Below are 16,853 nucleotides of genomic sequence, written 5' to 3' on the forward strand. Positions count from 1 at the left end.
CTCACCTCATCTGTGAAACTTACTCTCAACTATTCTAGCTGCGCCTGAGAACTCTCCTAGGATTTATCTATAAGTATTTCATAGGTATGTGTGTTTTCCCCAAAAGGGTTATAAGTTCAACTGTGCTGAAGACATCTCAGATTTGTTGAATTTAACTGACTTTCTGAGTAGAAATCCCAGCTCACTCACTACTAATTTTACGTAATAATAGTTTTACGTACTCAAATATTTTGAGTATTTGATTATAGTTTTACTTAGGTAAATAAATGCTTTCTTTTCATAACAGATTTCTAAGACAGGATAGTATTCATCAATTTGCTAATGGTTGTTACTTGTTTACAGATGTTAGCCCAAGGTCTTCAATTATAATAACATCTTAGAATTGGATTGTTTGATACATCTGAAAGTGTTTTCATGTACTTCCACACTAATCAGCCTGTCAAAACTTCTAAAGGAAGGAATGATTGTTTTAATCTAATTTCTGGTGCATTTAGTGATATGTTAATTTACAGGAGTGATTTTGATACATAGAAATTTTATCTAGTCTTCAAACATGGATCTTGACTACAAATGAATTCCTTGGTGAAGATAATGTGATGATCTCCTTTTATCCACAACTTCCAGTGGCTCCCGGCTATTGCAATCATTTCTTTGCCCTTTTCTTAATTAAAATAGCAACATTTTTTCTAAATTGCAGAAGAAAAAAACTGTCATTCTCAGACATTTTCACTAGCTGCTGCTTAATCACAATGACTTCATGATTCACATAAGGCCATAAAACTGTCTCTATAGATGTACTACCCACCCATGTGGAGACAACCATATGTTACTTATGGAGAAAACCAAAAATAGAATTAAAATTATTAAATGAACAGGCCCTGTTCAAAAAAGACATCCTTCATATTCCCTGAGATTTTATCTTCCCTTTTAATTCTTCCATTCTCTCTTCCCAATATTTTTTGACTCATTCTTTCTACCAACATATTACATTGCTAGGTCTTGCATAGATCCTTATTTTTTTTTCATTTTCTCTTGACTCTCTTCCTTTTCACTGTTTTAAAACATGAACTTTGGAACCTAACAATGTCATATGTGTATCAGAGATTTGAAAGTACTATAATGATCTACTTTCCTTCACCACCATTATTTTCACCTATAATAACTTTCTCTTGCTTTAACACTAATGCATAGCTCTCACCTCTTTGGGAAGAAAAAAAAACAGTTGAAAACTTATTTTCCAGGAAGTTTCCCTGGTCTTGCTTGAACTGACTCTGACCGCTGTGTTCCTTAGCAGCTCAATATTACTGCAGTATCAAGGCCATTCGGTGGTACAGCGGATAGAGTGTTTGATCCAGAGTCAGGAAGACCTGAGTTCAAATCCTAGTTATAATGTGACCTTGGGCAACATGTTGCCTCAGTTTCCTCAACTGTAAAATGGGGATAATTACAGCACCTAAAATTAGGGCTATTGTGAGGATCAAATGAGATAATATTTGAAAAGCACTAAGCATAGTGCCTGGCACACAGTAAGTGCTATATAAATGCTAGCTAATATTTATTCATCTTAAATTAGATTCATTTATACTTATTCAGTGCTGTTATGCAGGGGTTCTTTAGGCATTTTATGCATTAATGTTTCAACTTCTTCCCTCTTTTATCAATCAGATGCTAAACTAAGATCAGGAACTGGGCCTTCTGTTTCTTGTATATTTTACCACAACACTTTATGCCCTGCACAGACCCAAGAAGTGTTGTTGATAAAATTTACTGAGGTAGTAATAAGATAGTGTGGCCTAGTGGAAAGAGAGAGCTGGCCACAAGGTCAGAAAGATTGGCTTTCAAGTTCTGCCAGTGACACATTTGCTGATGACCCTGGAAAAGTCCTATAACCATCATCATCATCATCATCATCATCATCATCACAATAGATGTTGTTATAATAATAATGACAATATTAAATGATTATAAAATCAAAATATCATAGTGATGATAATAACAATGAGTATCATTATTATATAATTATTATATATGATGTTCCCTATATAATGAGCTATAAGAACTTAAAACTGCACTAAGACTTTTGGGGTACCCTGCATTATAATATATAATGTTATGTAATATTATATCATTATAACTGTTACTATAATTAGCATTTATGTAGCTTTTCAAGGTTTCTAAAGCACTTTACATACGTTATCTCATTTGATGCCCCCAACTATTCTATAATGTAGAGTAAATTATAAATTATCTCCATTTTATGGTTGAGGTTACTAAGGCAAAGAGAGGTTAAGTGACTTGCCCAGGGTCACAGAGCTGTTAAGTGTCTGACATAGGACATCAACTGAGGTCTTCCAAGTCCACTACATCACAACTTCTGTAAGTTACAGAGAAGATGCTGAACACACTGATAGATGCAGTTCCTCTATGCCTATTATCAATGACACCTCAGGCCACGTAGGAGGTATTTCACAAATGCTCCTTATATTTCTAGCTCTTGTGCTATGTTTAATTTATTTATGTTTTTTTGCAAATAATTAGGACTGTCTCTACATAGGCTCATGATATTTGCAACCAAAATTACTCCTTATCCTGTCAAATTCTCCTGTTCCATACTATATAACTGGATAACTGGGCCACATCTATGATTTCTCTCAGTTTAGTGTCTGTTAAGGCTATAAAAATTTTCCCACTTTAAAGAATATGGTTAGAAATTCCCATATTTTAAAATGTCCCTTTACTAATGGAATTAAAAGTATATATTCTGTGATATAAGATGCCAGTCTGGGATATGAGAAGGAATGAAAGCCCTTGATTTTTCAGTCAGTTTCATGTTATATAATGAATAGCATATAACTATTGGGATATTCTTTAATTAGAAATGACATCAGTAATTCATAGATATTACAAACTTGACTTTAATTGTTAGAACTTGATTACCTTATGTAGCTCTGACATCCTCAGCTTCAGCAGCCAAACCAATAATAAATTTTAAACTCATATGCAGAGTAAAAGTTATCAGACTTCTATAAAGAAAAGTACTTCTAACTCAACAGAAAATATAATGCATTTTTCATTTCATATATATTACAGATATTAATAACTGTACCCATTATCATAAAAAATCCTAGCCATTTTCTATTTCAAAAGGAGGAATTACATGTATGTGTATATATATGTATATATGTGTGTGTGTTCTGTGTATATATATATGTGTGTGTGTGTGTGTGTGTATTTGTGTGCATGTGGGCATCTTTATGTACCTTATGCAGACTGAAATGAAAATGTAGGAGCTGCTTCATAATCTGTTCTACTTAGCTACTCATTTTTGGTACTTATATAAGAGCCCTCCTCTTTTTAATTTAGACACTTAGTCTCCCTATCTTGCCTAGGCTAGAAATCCAGTCTCTCACAGGACCCAATCCCACTTCTGATTGACATAAGAGCTTTAACCCACTCTGTTTCCACCTTGAACTGGTTCACCCCTCTTTAGGCATCCTGGTGGTTCCCTACTCTTGGAGGCTTACCTTATTGGTGCCAGACAGTGTGGACACCCAATCATCTTTTTTAAACATAGACACAAAATTTTTAACACATTTTTTTAAATTTTGAGTTCCAAATTCTCTCCCTTCTGCCTGCCACTCCTCAACCCATTGAGAAGGCAAACAATATGATATTGATTATATATGTGAAGTCATGCAAAACGTATTCTGTATTAGCCATGTTGCAAAAGAACACACACACACACACACACACACACACACACGTAGAAACAAAAATAAAAAAGGAAAAAAAATGTGCTTCAATCTACTCTCAGAGTTCATCAGCTCTCTCTCTAGAGGTGGATAGCGTTTTTCATCATCGGTCCTTTGGGATTGTATTGGATCATTATCTTGATCAGAGTAGCTAAGTCTTTCATGATTGATCATCATTACAATATTGCTGTTACTGTGTGTGATGATCTTCTGGCTCTGCTCACTTCACTCTGCATTGATCCACATAGGCTTTCCCAGGTTTTTCTGAAACCATCTCCCTCATTAATTCTTATAGCACAATAGTATTCCATTATAGTCATATACCATAACTTATTCAGCCATTCCCCAATTGATGGGTATCCCCTCAATTTCCAATTATTTGCTACCACAAAAAGCTGCTATAAATATTTTTATACAAATAGGTCCTTTTCCCTTTTCTTTGATCTCTTTGGACATCCATTCATCTTTAGCCATATTGTTGCTTAGAGCTTCTCAACTCAAATGATCCACCTGCCTCAACCTTCCCAGTAGCAGTAAATTAGAGGCATGTGCCACCATACCTAACCATGTTTAAGATCCTAAGAAACAATGTGGTTGGAAGAGTTTTAGGATTTAGAGTAGCAGAAGACTCAGGTTCTGGCTCTATCTTTGCTACTGAGTCTACCTTGGTGACTGTTGATAAGTCAACTAACCTTTCTGAGCCCCGGTATCTTTATTTGTTAAGCAGGTAGGGGTGGGCAGAGAGACAAACTTTTATATTACTGCCTAATAAGGATATTTTGAAGAAATAGCTTTGTTAATTTTGTAAACCCTATATAACTGTGATGCAGTGTAGTACAATAAATTACTGGATTTGGAATCAGGAGCCCTGAGTTCAGATCCTGCTTCTATCACTTAATGTCAATCAAATAAGTATTTATTAAGTACCTTCTGTATGCCAGGAACTCTGCTATATGATGGAGATAAAAGTACAAAAAATGAAATAATCTCTACTCGTAAGGATCTTATATTTTAATGTGAGAGACAGCGAGTACATGTAAAAATACATACAGAATTAGGGCAGCTAGTTGGCTCAGTGGCTAGAATGGCAGGCCTGGAATCAGGAAGACTTGAGTTCAAATCCTGTCTGAAGACACTACAGATGTGACCCCGGGCAAGTCGTTTAACACTGTTTGCCTCAGTTTCCTCATCTGCAAAATCAGCTGGAGAAGGAAATGGCAAACCACTCCAATATCTCTGCCAAGGAAACCTCATAAGGGATCACACAGAGAGTCAGACACAACTTGAAGTGACTGAACAACAACATATACAGAATAAAAATAAAGCATATGACTTGTGCAAATCACTTAACCTCTTTAGACATCAGCTTTCTCATTGATAAAATGCGGGATGAGTCTAGATGGTCACCAAGGTCCCTTATAGCTCTAAAACTATTATTTATTACTAAAGTGTTGGGTGGTAACATCTTAAGATGTTAGCCTTCCACATTGCATTTTAATAGGGACTCCTGATAAGCAAAAAGGATTTAAGACCCAAATAAATTAATCTCTAATGGTAGAATTTTAAACACCTTTACAGAGTATGGGAGAGCACCAAATGGACTGGTGCCTACTCTATAACTCCTTGTAGGGTAGTACAGAATTGACATTCGTTGGACACAGGTTTGGACACAGGTTTGGATCCTGGTTTAGCCACTTACGTTTTTTCTGTCCTGGGATAATAGCTTCAGTTCTCTGAACCTCACTTTACTCACCTGTAAAATGATGGCGTTGAACTAAGTGACCTCAGGTTTCTTCCAGCTCTAACTCTTATGATCTTATGACCCAGGACCCAGATCCTCAACATTAAGAGTATTCTGAGAAGGGGTTTCTACGTGGTATTAGTGTGAAAGAACATGGTAGTGTCATCTGAAATATTTTTGTTGTTATTCAGTCATTTCACTTGTGTCTGACTCTTTGTGACTCCCTTTGGGGGAGATGGTTCTTAGCAAAGATACTGGAGCAGTTTGCCATTTCCTTCTCCACCTCATTTTACGGATGAGGAAACTGGGGCAAACAGGGTTAAGTGACTTACCCAGGGTCACACAGCTAGTAAGTGCCTATGGCTGGACTTGAACTCAGGTCTACCTGACTCCAAGCCTGGTGCTCTATTCCATTGCACTACCTAGCTGCCCACCTGAAATCTTTGCTTCATTATAATTTAGCAGATGGTAGTTTGGTTGAAACATCTTAAATTTCCTAAAAGTCAATTTTCAGTCTTAACAGCAGTATACTGTTGGCCAGGTAGATAAGGGAAAGAATAAGGCACTTTCTCAATGATGAATTCTTGCCCTCCCTCAAATACACACACACACACACACACACACACACACACACACACACACAACTAAGCCGGGTAGCCGGGTCTTTCTGATTATAGTCTGCATATAAATAACTAGGGATGGACAAAATGTGGGAATCAGTGTTTATTTTAGTGATTTAGGGATTACTGGCTATTCATTTCCAACCATTTGTAACTGAAGCAGTGAAATAATGGAATCTATCAGAGGATGCCTCATTCACCCTTGTACATGTGTAATTTGAACATATTGAGGTGGCAGATGTGGGCTCATAAATCCTATGTGCACACAAAGAGGTGATCTGTCACTTCACCCTTGGTTCATTCAGTTGTGGTAGTTGTAGGGAGCAGGAAAATATGAATTACAGCTTTTTAGACATACTTCCATAACTTCAAGTCTTAGATTGATGAATGTGTTTTTTTAATAACCTTCATTTTATTTATACTTGCTAGTCAGTAATGATACAAGGTCCCTTTATCTTCAAAACTTGGAAGTTCTTTGGTAAAATCTCTTCTGACAGCCACTCATCATGGTTGTTCCAGGATCTGTAAATACCCAAAGGATATAATTCACACAGACTATATTATATGAAGCCTATAAGTTCAAATACACTAGAAGAGAATGGTCATAGTTTTTCAGCTTGCAAAATTGTCTGTAGGCCTGATTTTCTGATTAAAGCAAAGACTTCTATGTGCAAAGCCTGCATGAAGAACCACATTTGATTTGAAATATTTTCAGAGTGCCGTCAGTACTTTACAAAAGATCTTTTTTTTAAAGGCTTTAGTGTGCCAAACCAATGTGGTTCTGTACCAGTACATATGTACTGCCTTCATACCTCTGTGGATAGTTTAGTAAGTTGTAGCCAAAATTATCATAATGTTGGTACCAAACTTCTGGTGATGATCCTTTCTTAACTCAGCAAGGCTGATACTTGGACAACAGACATAGAGTCCATTTTCAGAATGGTGAAGCCTGAGAGAGCTTGTCTTCCACTGGCATAAATTTTGAGAACAGAGGGTCATTTCCATATTATGATGAGGACTCAGAGCTGGACTTTAGTTGAAGCTTTTGGTATTCATTTGATTTTATTACTGTAAATTGGGATGTATATATTGATTGCACTTCCTATTGATTGAGCACCTACTGGAGTCCATATTGAACATGCAATCAATCAACAAGCATTAAGTGCTTATTATGTGTCTAGCATTGTGCTAGGTAGCACATAGTATATAGTTCCTGTCTACCAAAGGCATAGATCAGAAACATAACTCATATATTATACATATTGTATATCATACAAATATACACATTGATAGTTTAATTTCTGTTCATTTTAATATTCCATATAGTCTAGTTTGAGAAATTGGGAAGTATCATCATGAAGGCTAGGTGGTAGGTGATTTAGGGGAGACAAGTAATGTAACCCAATGAACAGGATTCTGAACATGCAGGAGTTAATAAAAGTTCTTCCTGAGGACAAAGAAGTGACTTGATGATGATAAGTACAAATATGTTCTACACCTTTTGGCGTATTAGAAAGTAGGACATTTCCAGGAGCCAAGATGGCAGAGTAAGAAGTTATTGACCTCTGAAAAGCCAGAAAATATCACCCCAGGAAAAACCCTGGAACAGCTGAGCCAGCAGAAAGATAGGGTACAGCAGTCATGTAGCCCAGGAAGCTTGGGTGATTAACGGGAAAGGCCCATCTTGCTCGGGAGAGGGGAAACAGTACAGGACACCCAGCAAGCCCTGCCTCAACAAACCAGATCCTGAGCCCCAGGGTGGTGAAGCAGGCAAGCTCCAATACCAGAACCCCCCCAAGCACCTCAGCACAGGCAGGGGACCTGGTAAACACCAGCTTGAAAAACCACCATGTGTACCAGTGTTCTCCAGTAGCAAAGTCTCCTAGTGCTTTAGCACAACACCAGGCTGGCAGACATCCTCCAGCAGCCAAACATTCAAGTGCTTTAAAGAAGCCCAGGTGAGCAGGCATCCTCCAGGGGCCAGACTCCCCATCCCCACCCCAAGAGTTCCAGTGCTGCTGACCCCAGCTCAAAATCAGGTAAGGTGTCAGACTCCTACAGCCCCCAGTTGCCAGCTCCTGAGGCCCCAGCACACAAAGCTAGTGACCAAGTCCCAGATTCCCAGCACAAGAAGCTTGGGTCAGTGCCCCCTGCACTCCAGCAGGAGAGCTCAACTTTACAAGCCAGGGAATAGGCAAACACCATGTGCAGAAAGCAGAAATAGACAATGATCATAGATTCTTATTATGAAAACAGGAAAGATCAAGGCACAAATTCAGAAGAGGACAATCTGAAACCTCAAAGGGGAATATGAATTGATCTCAAGACCCAAAAGCCTTGGTGGAAGAGCTCAAGAAGGATTTTAAAAGTCAAGTAAGAGAGGTGGAAGAAAAATTGGGAAAGAAAATGAGAAGTATGCAAGAGGGAGTCAATGGCTTGGAAAAGGAAAGACAAAAATTCACTATAGAAAACAAGTCCTTAAAAATACAGTTGGCCAAATGGGAGAAAAGTACACTGAAGAAAACGAGTCTTTAAAAAATACAATTGGCCAAATTGAAAAAAAAAAGTACACTGAAGAAATCAACTCCTTAAAAAATAGAATTGGCCAAATGGAAAAGGAGGTACAATATCTAATAGAAGGAAACAATTCGTTAAAAACTAGAATTGGGCAAGAGGAAGCTAATGACTGTATGAGATATCAAGAATCAATCAAACAGGGACAAAAGAATGAAAAAATAGAAAAAACATAAAATATCTCATTGGTTATACAACTGACCTGGAAAATAGATCCAGGAGAGACAATTTAAAAATTATCGGTCTACCTGAAAACCATTCTGAAAAGAGCCTGGACAGCATCTTTCAGGAAATCATCAAGGAAAACTGCCCTGAGGTCCTAGAATCAGAAAATAAAATAATCATTGAAATAATCCACTAATCACCTTCTGAAAAAGATCCCAAATTGAAAATGCCAAGGAATATTGTAGTCAAATTCCAAAATTACCAGGTCAAAGAGAAAATACTGCAAGCAGCCAGAAAGAAACAATTTAAATATCATGGAACCACAGTCAGGATTTCACAGGACCTTGCAGTTTCTACATTAAAAGATCAAAGGGCATGGAATACAGTATTCCATAAGGCAAAGGAGCTTGGGTTACAACCAAGGATGAACTACCCAGCAAAATTAAGCATTATTTTTCAGGAGGGGGAGATGCATGTTTAATGAAATAGTGGACTTCTAAACCTTCTTGATGAAAAGACCAGAGCTCAACAGAAAATTTGATCTTTAAATACAAGACTCAAGAGAGGCATAAAAAGGAAAGAAAAAAACATGATGTTATTAATAAAGGCAAACTGTTTACATGCCTACAAGGGAAGATGACACTTGTAACTCTTGAGAACTGTATCATCATTATTACATTTAAAAGGAGTATACATATAAAGGGGTAGACAGAGCATGTGGGTATACGTTGACTTTAATGTGATGATAAAAAAATCTAATTAAGTGGTGAAAAGAGATTGTTCTAAGAGAAGAGGAAAGGAGGAGGCAGACAAGGGTAAATTATATCACATGAAAAGGTACAAAAACCTATTTCAGTAGAAGGAAAGAAGGGAGGGAGAAGAGCATTGTTTGAACCTTACTCTCATCAGATTTGGCTCAAAGAGGGAATAACATAATCAGTTAGGTATAGAAATCTAACTTACCATATAGGAAATAGGAGGGGAAAGGGGAAAGAAAAAGGAGGGGGTAGATAGAAGAGAGGGAAGAAGTAAAAAGGGAAGAAAAGGGAGGGGGCTGATAGAAGGGAGGGCAGACTGAGGGAGGCAGTGGTTGAAAGCAAAAAACTCTAAAGGAGAAAGAAAAGCATAAATGGGGGGAAATAGGATGGAGAGAAAGACACAGATAGTAATCATAACTGAATGTGAATGGGATGAATTCTCCCACGAAATGGAGGACAGCAGAGTGGATTAACAACCTTAATCCTACAATATGTTGTATAAAAACCTGGAAAGACATAGGAACTGATGCTGAGTGAAATGAGCAAAACCAGGAGAACATTGTATACACTAACAACCATATTGTACAAAGACTGACTTTGATAGACCTAGCTCTTCTCAGCAATGCAAGGATCTTAGCTCAAAAAAACTCATGATGGAAAACGATGTCCACATCCAGAGAAAGAACCATGGAGTCTGAATGCAGATGCAAGCATACTATTTGCTCTCTTTTTCTCTTGTTTTGTTTATTCTTTCTTGTGGTTCCTCCCATTAGTTCTAATTCTTCTTTACATCATGACTAATGTGAAAATATGTTTGATATGAATGTATAAGTAGAGCCAATATCAAATTGCATGCCATCTTGGGGAGAAGAGAGGAGAAAATTTTAAATTCAAAATCTTATGGAAGTGAATGTTGAAAACTGAAAATAAATAAATTTTAAATAAATTTTAAAAAGAAAGTAAGACATTCTGGGTGGAAGAGGAGATGAGGGATAAAAACATTTATTTGACAAGAGTAAAGGTGATGGGTGAGCATATGTGATGTTTGTTGTTGTTGTCATATCTGACTCTTCATGATCCCATTTAGGGTTTTCTTGGCAAAGATATTAAAGTGGTTTGCCATTTCCTACTACAGCTCATTTTACTGATGAGGAATCTGAGGCAAACAAAATGCAGTGACTTTCTCAGTAAGTGTCTGAGGCCAGATTTGAACTCGGGAAGATGAGTCTTCCTGACTTCAGGCCTGGCACTCTATCCACTGGGCCACCTAGCTCCCCTATCATATGTATGTAGTCAGAAATGAACTGGCAGTGAAATTTTAAAGACTGGAAGCATTTGGTGACTGAGAAGATGCAGCATTTGGTGCGCAAGGCTTTGAAAAGCCAATGGGAGGATATGAGGATGGAAGTCACATGTTCAAAGTGCTTATCTCTTCTAATAGGTCATTTTTAATGTGTATTCACTTCACATGACTCTTCAGCCTTTCCAAAGGTAGAAGGTTTACAATTAGTATTTTAATAGAGCAGACTGTCCTGAGTGGGTGTTGGTTTGTGTAAGTATGTGTGTTTTTAAGGGAAAAAAATCAAGAATAAAATTTATGTGAGGAGACTACAGATAGGAACTGGGGATTGCAAGGATTTAAATTTTAATGTGATCCATTCAGTACAGTAATATAACTTTTTTTTCTTTTGTTACCTACAACAGAAGATTCATAAGACTGGTAAATGAGGAAGCTGTGGCAAAGAGTATAGACTACTAGATATAGAGTCGAGAAAACCTGACTTTATATCTAGCTTCTGAAACACACTGACTTTTGATTATGGGCAAATCATTCAACTCTTCTGAACCTCAGTGTCCTCATCTATAAAATGGGGATAGTACTATCTGTTGCAGCTCCTTCAGAAACTTATTAGTTGTTTAACTCACTTAACCTACATCTGAGCAAGTCACTTAACCTATATCTGTCTTAGTTTCCTCATCTGTAAAATAGTAATAATAATTGCCCATACTTCCCTGGAGGATATGAGGATAAAATGAAATAATATTTATAAAATGCTTTCCAAACCTTAAAACTATATAAACACGAGCTATTGTCAGGATTATTATTATAGCATTAGATAATATGTGGGTGGCAAGAATGCGAATCTGACATCACTTGAAAAATTCCCATAGTTGTTGAGATCCAGTCCTATAATTCTCAGTCTTGTGAAAGGGAATGTAGAATTAACAAAATATAACTGATTTCATTCAGTAATAAGATAAGGGAAATCTGACCTTCATCAAGAGAGTTCATCAGAATGGCCACTTTTGCATACAAGTTCTTAGCAATAGGATGGCATTGACCGAAGGCAAAGATTTTAAGTCCCCTTGGTCCTGACCTTTAGAGTATTCTATAGAACCAAGCCCTGGGCTCATTAAGCTAACAATTTTCTATAGTTAATTTGTCTTCTGCAGTGGAAAAAAATGGAGTAGCAAATAACTCTTACAGTAAGATAAATAGATAATGGTTCTTTACTGGCCTAATTATATACACTCTGTCTCCCATTCTGAACAGCATGCTCGATAGCCCAAACCGTCTTGACGAGGAACACAGGCTGATTGCCAGATATGCAGCGAGACTGGCAGCAGAGACATCCTCATCTGTAAGTTTTCATTAAGGGTCTTTAATAATTCTTAAGGAAGTTCTGTCAGAACTGGGCAGATACTGAACCTCTTCCTTCTATTTCAGAGTTAGAGGTTATTTCATTGTAATTCTTGCTTTCAGTACAGAGTTTTATCTGTTACTAGTTTATTGTTGACTTTTTAAGGTTTTCATGGTATCTTGGCAAAAATTCCCATTTTATATATGATAAAATCATGACTTAATGCTTACTACCTGTTTCAGTCAGTCCATGAGCATTTATTAAGCTCATGTTATAAAAATGAAAGGGTTAGATTTCAAGATTCTATTTAGCTCTAAATCTATGATTCTGTGATAAACTAGCTAAGGTCACTCAGTGACCAGGTTGCAGATTCAAATTAAAGCCAAAAGCTTTCATACCCATCCCTCATACACTATTTGGGCCTGACCAAAACCAAAACAAAACACTTATAGGAAAGATATTGTTTTCTCTACTTGTGGGTTCAAGTACGATTGGAAAAACTACAGTAAAGGTTATACTGATTTCACATTTCTCCAAATCTCCAACACAAAGAATTCAAATCAGTTTGGCACTTTATTCAGAATGCAGATGTTTGAAATGGAGAATAACCATGGACTTTGGGTTGTTGGGAGATACAGGGCATCTCCATTTTTTTTTCCATTACTCTCAGACATCCCAGCTGTCAGATCCCTAACTGCAGAGCATTCTCACTAATGATCTTAGACAGGAGCACTATAATGACCCAAAGCATTAACCCTGGCACTTGCTCACAGTTTGGTGTATTGATCACGACACTGTCGGATTCCCATGACTAAGGGGAATTATAAGCTAAAAATGTACTTTATTTTTTTCCCCAAAATAAGACTCAGTGGACTGGAGATAGCATTGAAGTGTGTAAAACATCAAATAGCATGAATAAGGTCAATCTCATTATGGTCTTTCAGCTCAGCACATCTCAGAAGAAAAAGGAGCATGAATGAAAATTAAATCAAAAGGAATGCAGCACTGAATGTCAGGAAGACCATTTCTGCTAAATGACTAATGCTCAATGGGGTCAACTGGAAGGACAAATTCATTCAAGCTCTTTAGCAAAAAAACCCCTTGTCCAGTTAGTTTTCTAGTTCATATCAATCCATGTGTTGGTTTTGCTGTAACTGGCCTTAATCAAAGGGAGAGGGTAGATGAAAGAATTGGTTCACATCCTTCCAACCCTTACTCTCTGACGCTCATTGCCAGCCCCCAACAGCCCAGCACACTCCAGTTCCCTGACTCCTCAGTGAAGATAATTTGTGGTTCTTAAGTTACATCATAGTCATAGCAGATCATCTGTAGAGAAGATATCACCCTACCCTCTAGCCCTGCTATATGAGTCCAGCTGCTTTGTAAATTCCCTAACAACCCTAGAGGCTGAATAGATGAAAAACTAATAGAGGCAAATTTTGGCTTGATGACAGAAAAAAATACTTCCTAACATTTAGAACTGTCTAAAAATGGAACAGTCTTCCTCAGGAAGTAGTGGGTTCCCTTCTCCTTGGAGCAGAGGCTAGGTAACCACTTGGTGTTTATATTCTACTTGGATTTCCTTTCAGGTAGAGCTTGAAAAAAAATGACAAATGAGGTGCCTTCCAAGTGTCAAATTCTGTGATTCCATAAGAGATCATAGATTAAAAAGAAACATGGCATTAGAAGTTCACTTACTTGGATATATTTTCTTTCCTTTGGAAGGATCAGATTTAAATCTTCCCAGGTTATGTTTTTACCTTTCTTCTCCATGATCCTTGCCTATGATAGAGCCTTAAGGAAAGTCCAAGGATTTTGCCTCAGTAAGAGCAGAAAATTATAGCTCAAGTATCCAGCAATAGAATTAGTCAATTTGAGGAAGATTTTTGTTAATATAATTCTTTGGCATTATTTCATTCAATAATAGGAAGCTCAATCTCATGAGCCAGATCTAGCCTTTGAATTCATCTTCATCTAGCCCATAAAACAAGAGGAAAATGTGAAGCCACTATTTGTTTATAGTTACAAAAATGCAGTAAGGTTTAAAAGTGCATAGAAATATTATCCTTGATGTTTCACAAGATAGAGGTGTTGCCCCTGTCTTCCTCTATGTGTATTTCTTTCTCTGTTACTGTGTGTGTGTGTGTGTGTCTTTATCCTTTGTACACACATGTGCAAAAGAAAGAAAGGGGGTTAAGGAGGGGGATAAAAGAGGCATACAGATAGACTGACTTTCTACATCTCTCTGGGTATAGATTGTCTCTGTGTGTATTATCTCATTGTGGGTCTGTTTTGCTCTGTTTTTATCTCTCATGTGTTTCTCATTCTTTGTGTTTGTAGCCACCTGTTCTGCTTTCCTTGTCTCTTTCTCTGTCTTCATTTTCTCTACTTCAGGGGTGGGGAACCTGCGGTCTTAAGGCCACATGGGGCCTTCTAGGTCCTTGGGTGTGACCTTTTGATTGAGTCCAAGTTTTACAGAACACATCCTTTTATTAAGAGGATTTGTTCTGTGAAATTTGGATTCAGGCGAAGGGCCGCACTTGAGGACCTAGAGTCTACTCTCTCTTCAATTTCTGTCTTTTTAACTTGAATCTAATATAAAACTGGAGTATTTTTATACCATTTATCCCTAGAGAATGCTCTGGTCCAGTGATGTCAAACTCCAACAGAAATGGAGACCACTAATCCATATATGAGGATCCCTTAGGGCCACATATTGGCTTAGGTTTAAAATATAATATCTGTGTTTTATTGTATTTTTTATTTGTTTTGTTAAACATTTCCCAATGACATTTTAATCTGATTCAGGCCACACTTGGAAATGTTGTGTAGGACACAGGGCTGGCTACGTGTTTGACACCTCTGCTCTAAGCAGTCTAAGATTATATTTTTGGAGAAACCTTTCCCAGACCCCTTTAATCTTAACACACTCCTTCTGAAATAGCCTACAATTCATCCTGTACATGGCTCATTTGTACATAGTTGTTGGTATATTGTCTCTCATAAGATTGTGAGCTCCTGGAGCAGGAACCATGTTTTTGCCATTTTTTGTGTCTCCAATGTTTAGCAAGGTGCCTGGCACACTGTAAGTGCTTAATAAATGCTTGTTGACTTGATTTAACTGGAGTGGCCTCTATATTGGAAGATAGCAACCACATCAAAGTCATCTTTTTTCCTGGCTGATTTGTCTTGAGAGAGGGTGTTTCCTTATCTGGAACTCTCTATACTAATAAACTCACAGGCCCAGCTCCTGTCCCTATGTCTATTTATTAAATAATCTTCTTTTTCCCATTCTTAAATTTCACATATATATTTTATATATATTCATAGGCATGTATAGATATATACACCCATATACTTCAATGTATAGATACTTTATATTCATCTCCCTTTTTTTTAAAGAAAAAGTGAATTAAGTTGTTTTTATTTATGGAGTCATCAATTGATAATGGCTTTTCTGCTTCACAAGGCTCTGAGGGTAACCAAAACTCCTCATACCTGTTGTAAAGAAAATAGCTGGTTGATTATATTTTTCACTTTTCAATTCTTGTTTTCATATGGTATAACTACTCGGCGAGTTTACCAGGGACGACTTAACCAAATTATCCAGCTAACTCATTTCCCTACCTAATACTGGAGATTATAGATCAAAAGACAAGCATTGAAAATCAAGGTTGGCTTAAATGAGGAAAGTTTCTACTCATCATCTACAAATAAAACCTTCACAGGAAGAATACTAGTATATATTTAATAAAGTAAATGATAATGAAAATAATTAAAAATAACATACTAACATTACAATTTAAGATTTGGAAAGTTTTTTCCTCACAATATTTTCCCTTTTTAAAAAATTTGCATCCCCAACACTCCGCACATTTTCTGGCAAGCATATAATAGGTATTTAATAGATATTTGTTAATTGATTGAATCCTGTTTGGTAGGTGGCATAAGTATTATAACCTCACTTTATAGATGACAAAAGTGAAGCTTAAAAAGAGAAAATGACTTGTCCATGGTCACACAGCTACTATTAGAAGTATCTATTACTTAAACCCAAGTCTAGTGCTTAAATACAGCTAAATAATAATAATAATAATAATAGCTAGCATTTATGTTGGGCTTTAAAGTTTATAAAGTCTTTATGTATATTATCTCATTTTATCCTTATAACATGTAGTACGTACTATTATTACTATTATTTAAGTACTATGTGGAAGTACTATTATTACCCTCATTTTACAAATGAGGAAACTGAAGCTAGAAGAAGTTAAGTGACTTGCTTAGAGTCATACATGTAGTAAGTGTCTAAGGCAGGATTCTAACTTGTGTTTCTGACTCTTAAGTTTGATATTCTATCAACTCTGACATCCCACTGCCAATAAGTATCTACTACTTGACTCTAAGTCCAGTGCGCTCCTAACTATGCCAGGCTTTTTTGGGGAGGGACGGTGTGCAAAAAAATAGGAGGCAATAAATTATAGTTTAATTTTGTTGATTTGCCTTCTTGTTTTCATAAAAAGTACATCTTTTCCACACATGTCAGCATAACTTGACAAAAACATTTTATTGAGACTCCTCAGAGAAGATTCACTGTGATGGAC

The 16,853-nt window shown here is 36.8% G+C and overlaps 1 protein-coding gene across 1 annotated transcript in view; it reads left to right on the forward strand.

Annotated features, from left to right (window-relative positions):
* The window catches only part of LOC114053898 (dystrobrevin alpha-like), a 339,518-nt gene that overhangs the window by 263,662 nt on the left and 59,003 nt on the right, over positions 1 to 16,853 (forward strand). Inside the window, 1 exon segment of the mRNA XM_027877016.1 lies at positions 12,165 to 12,252. Coding sequence (XP_027732817.1) covers positions 12,165 to 12,252 — 88 coding nt within the window.

Source organism: Vombatus ursinus, unplaced genomic scaffold, assembly GCF_900497805.2.
Source record: "Vombatus ursinus unplaced genomic scaffold, bare-nosed wombat genome assembly UNPS02014812.1, whole genome shotgun sequence".
Classification (NCBI taxonomy): domain Eukaryota; kingdom Metazoa; phylum Chordata; class Mammalia; order Diprotodontia; family Vombatidae; genus Vombatus; species Vombatus ursinus.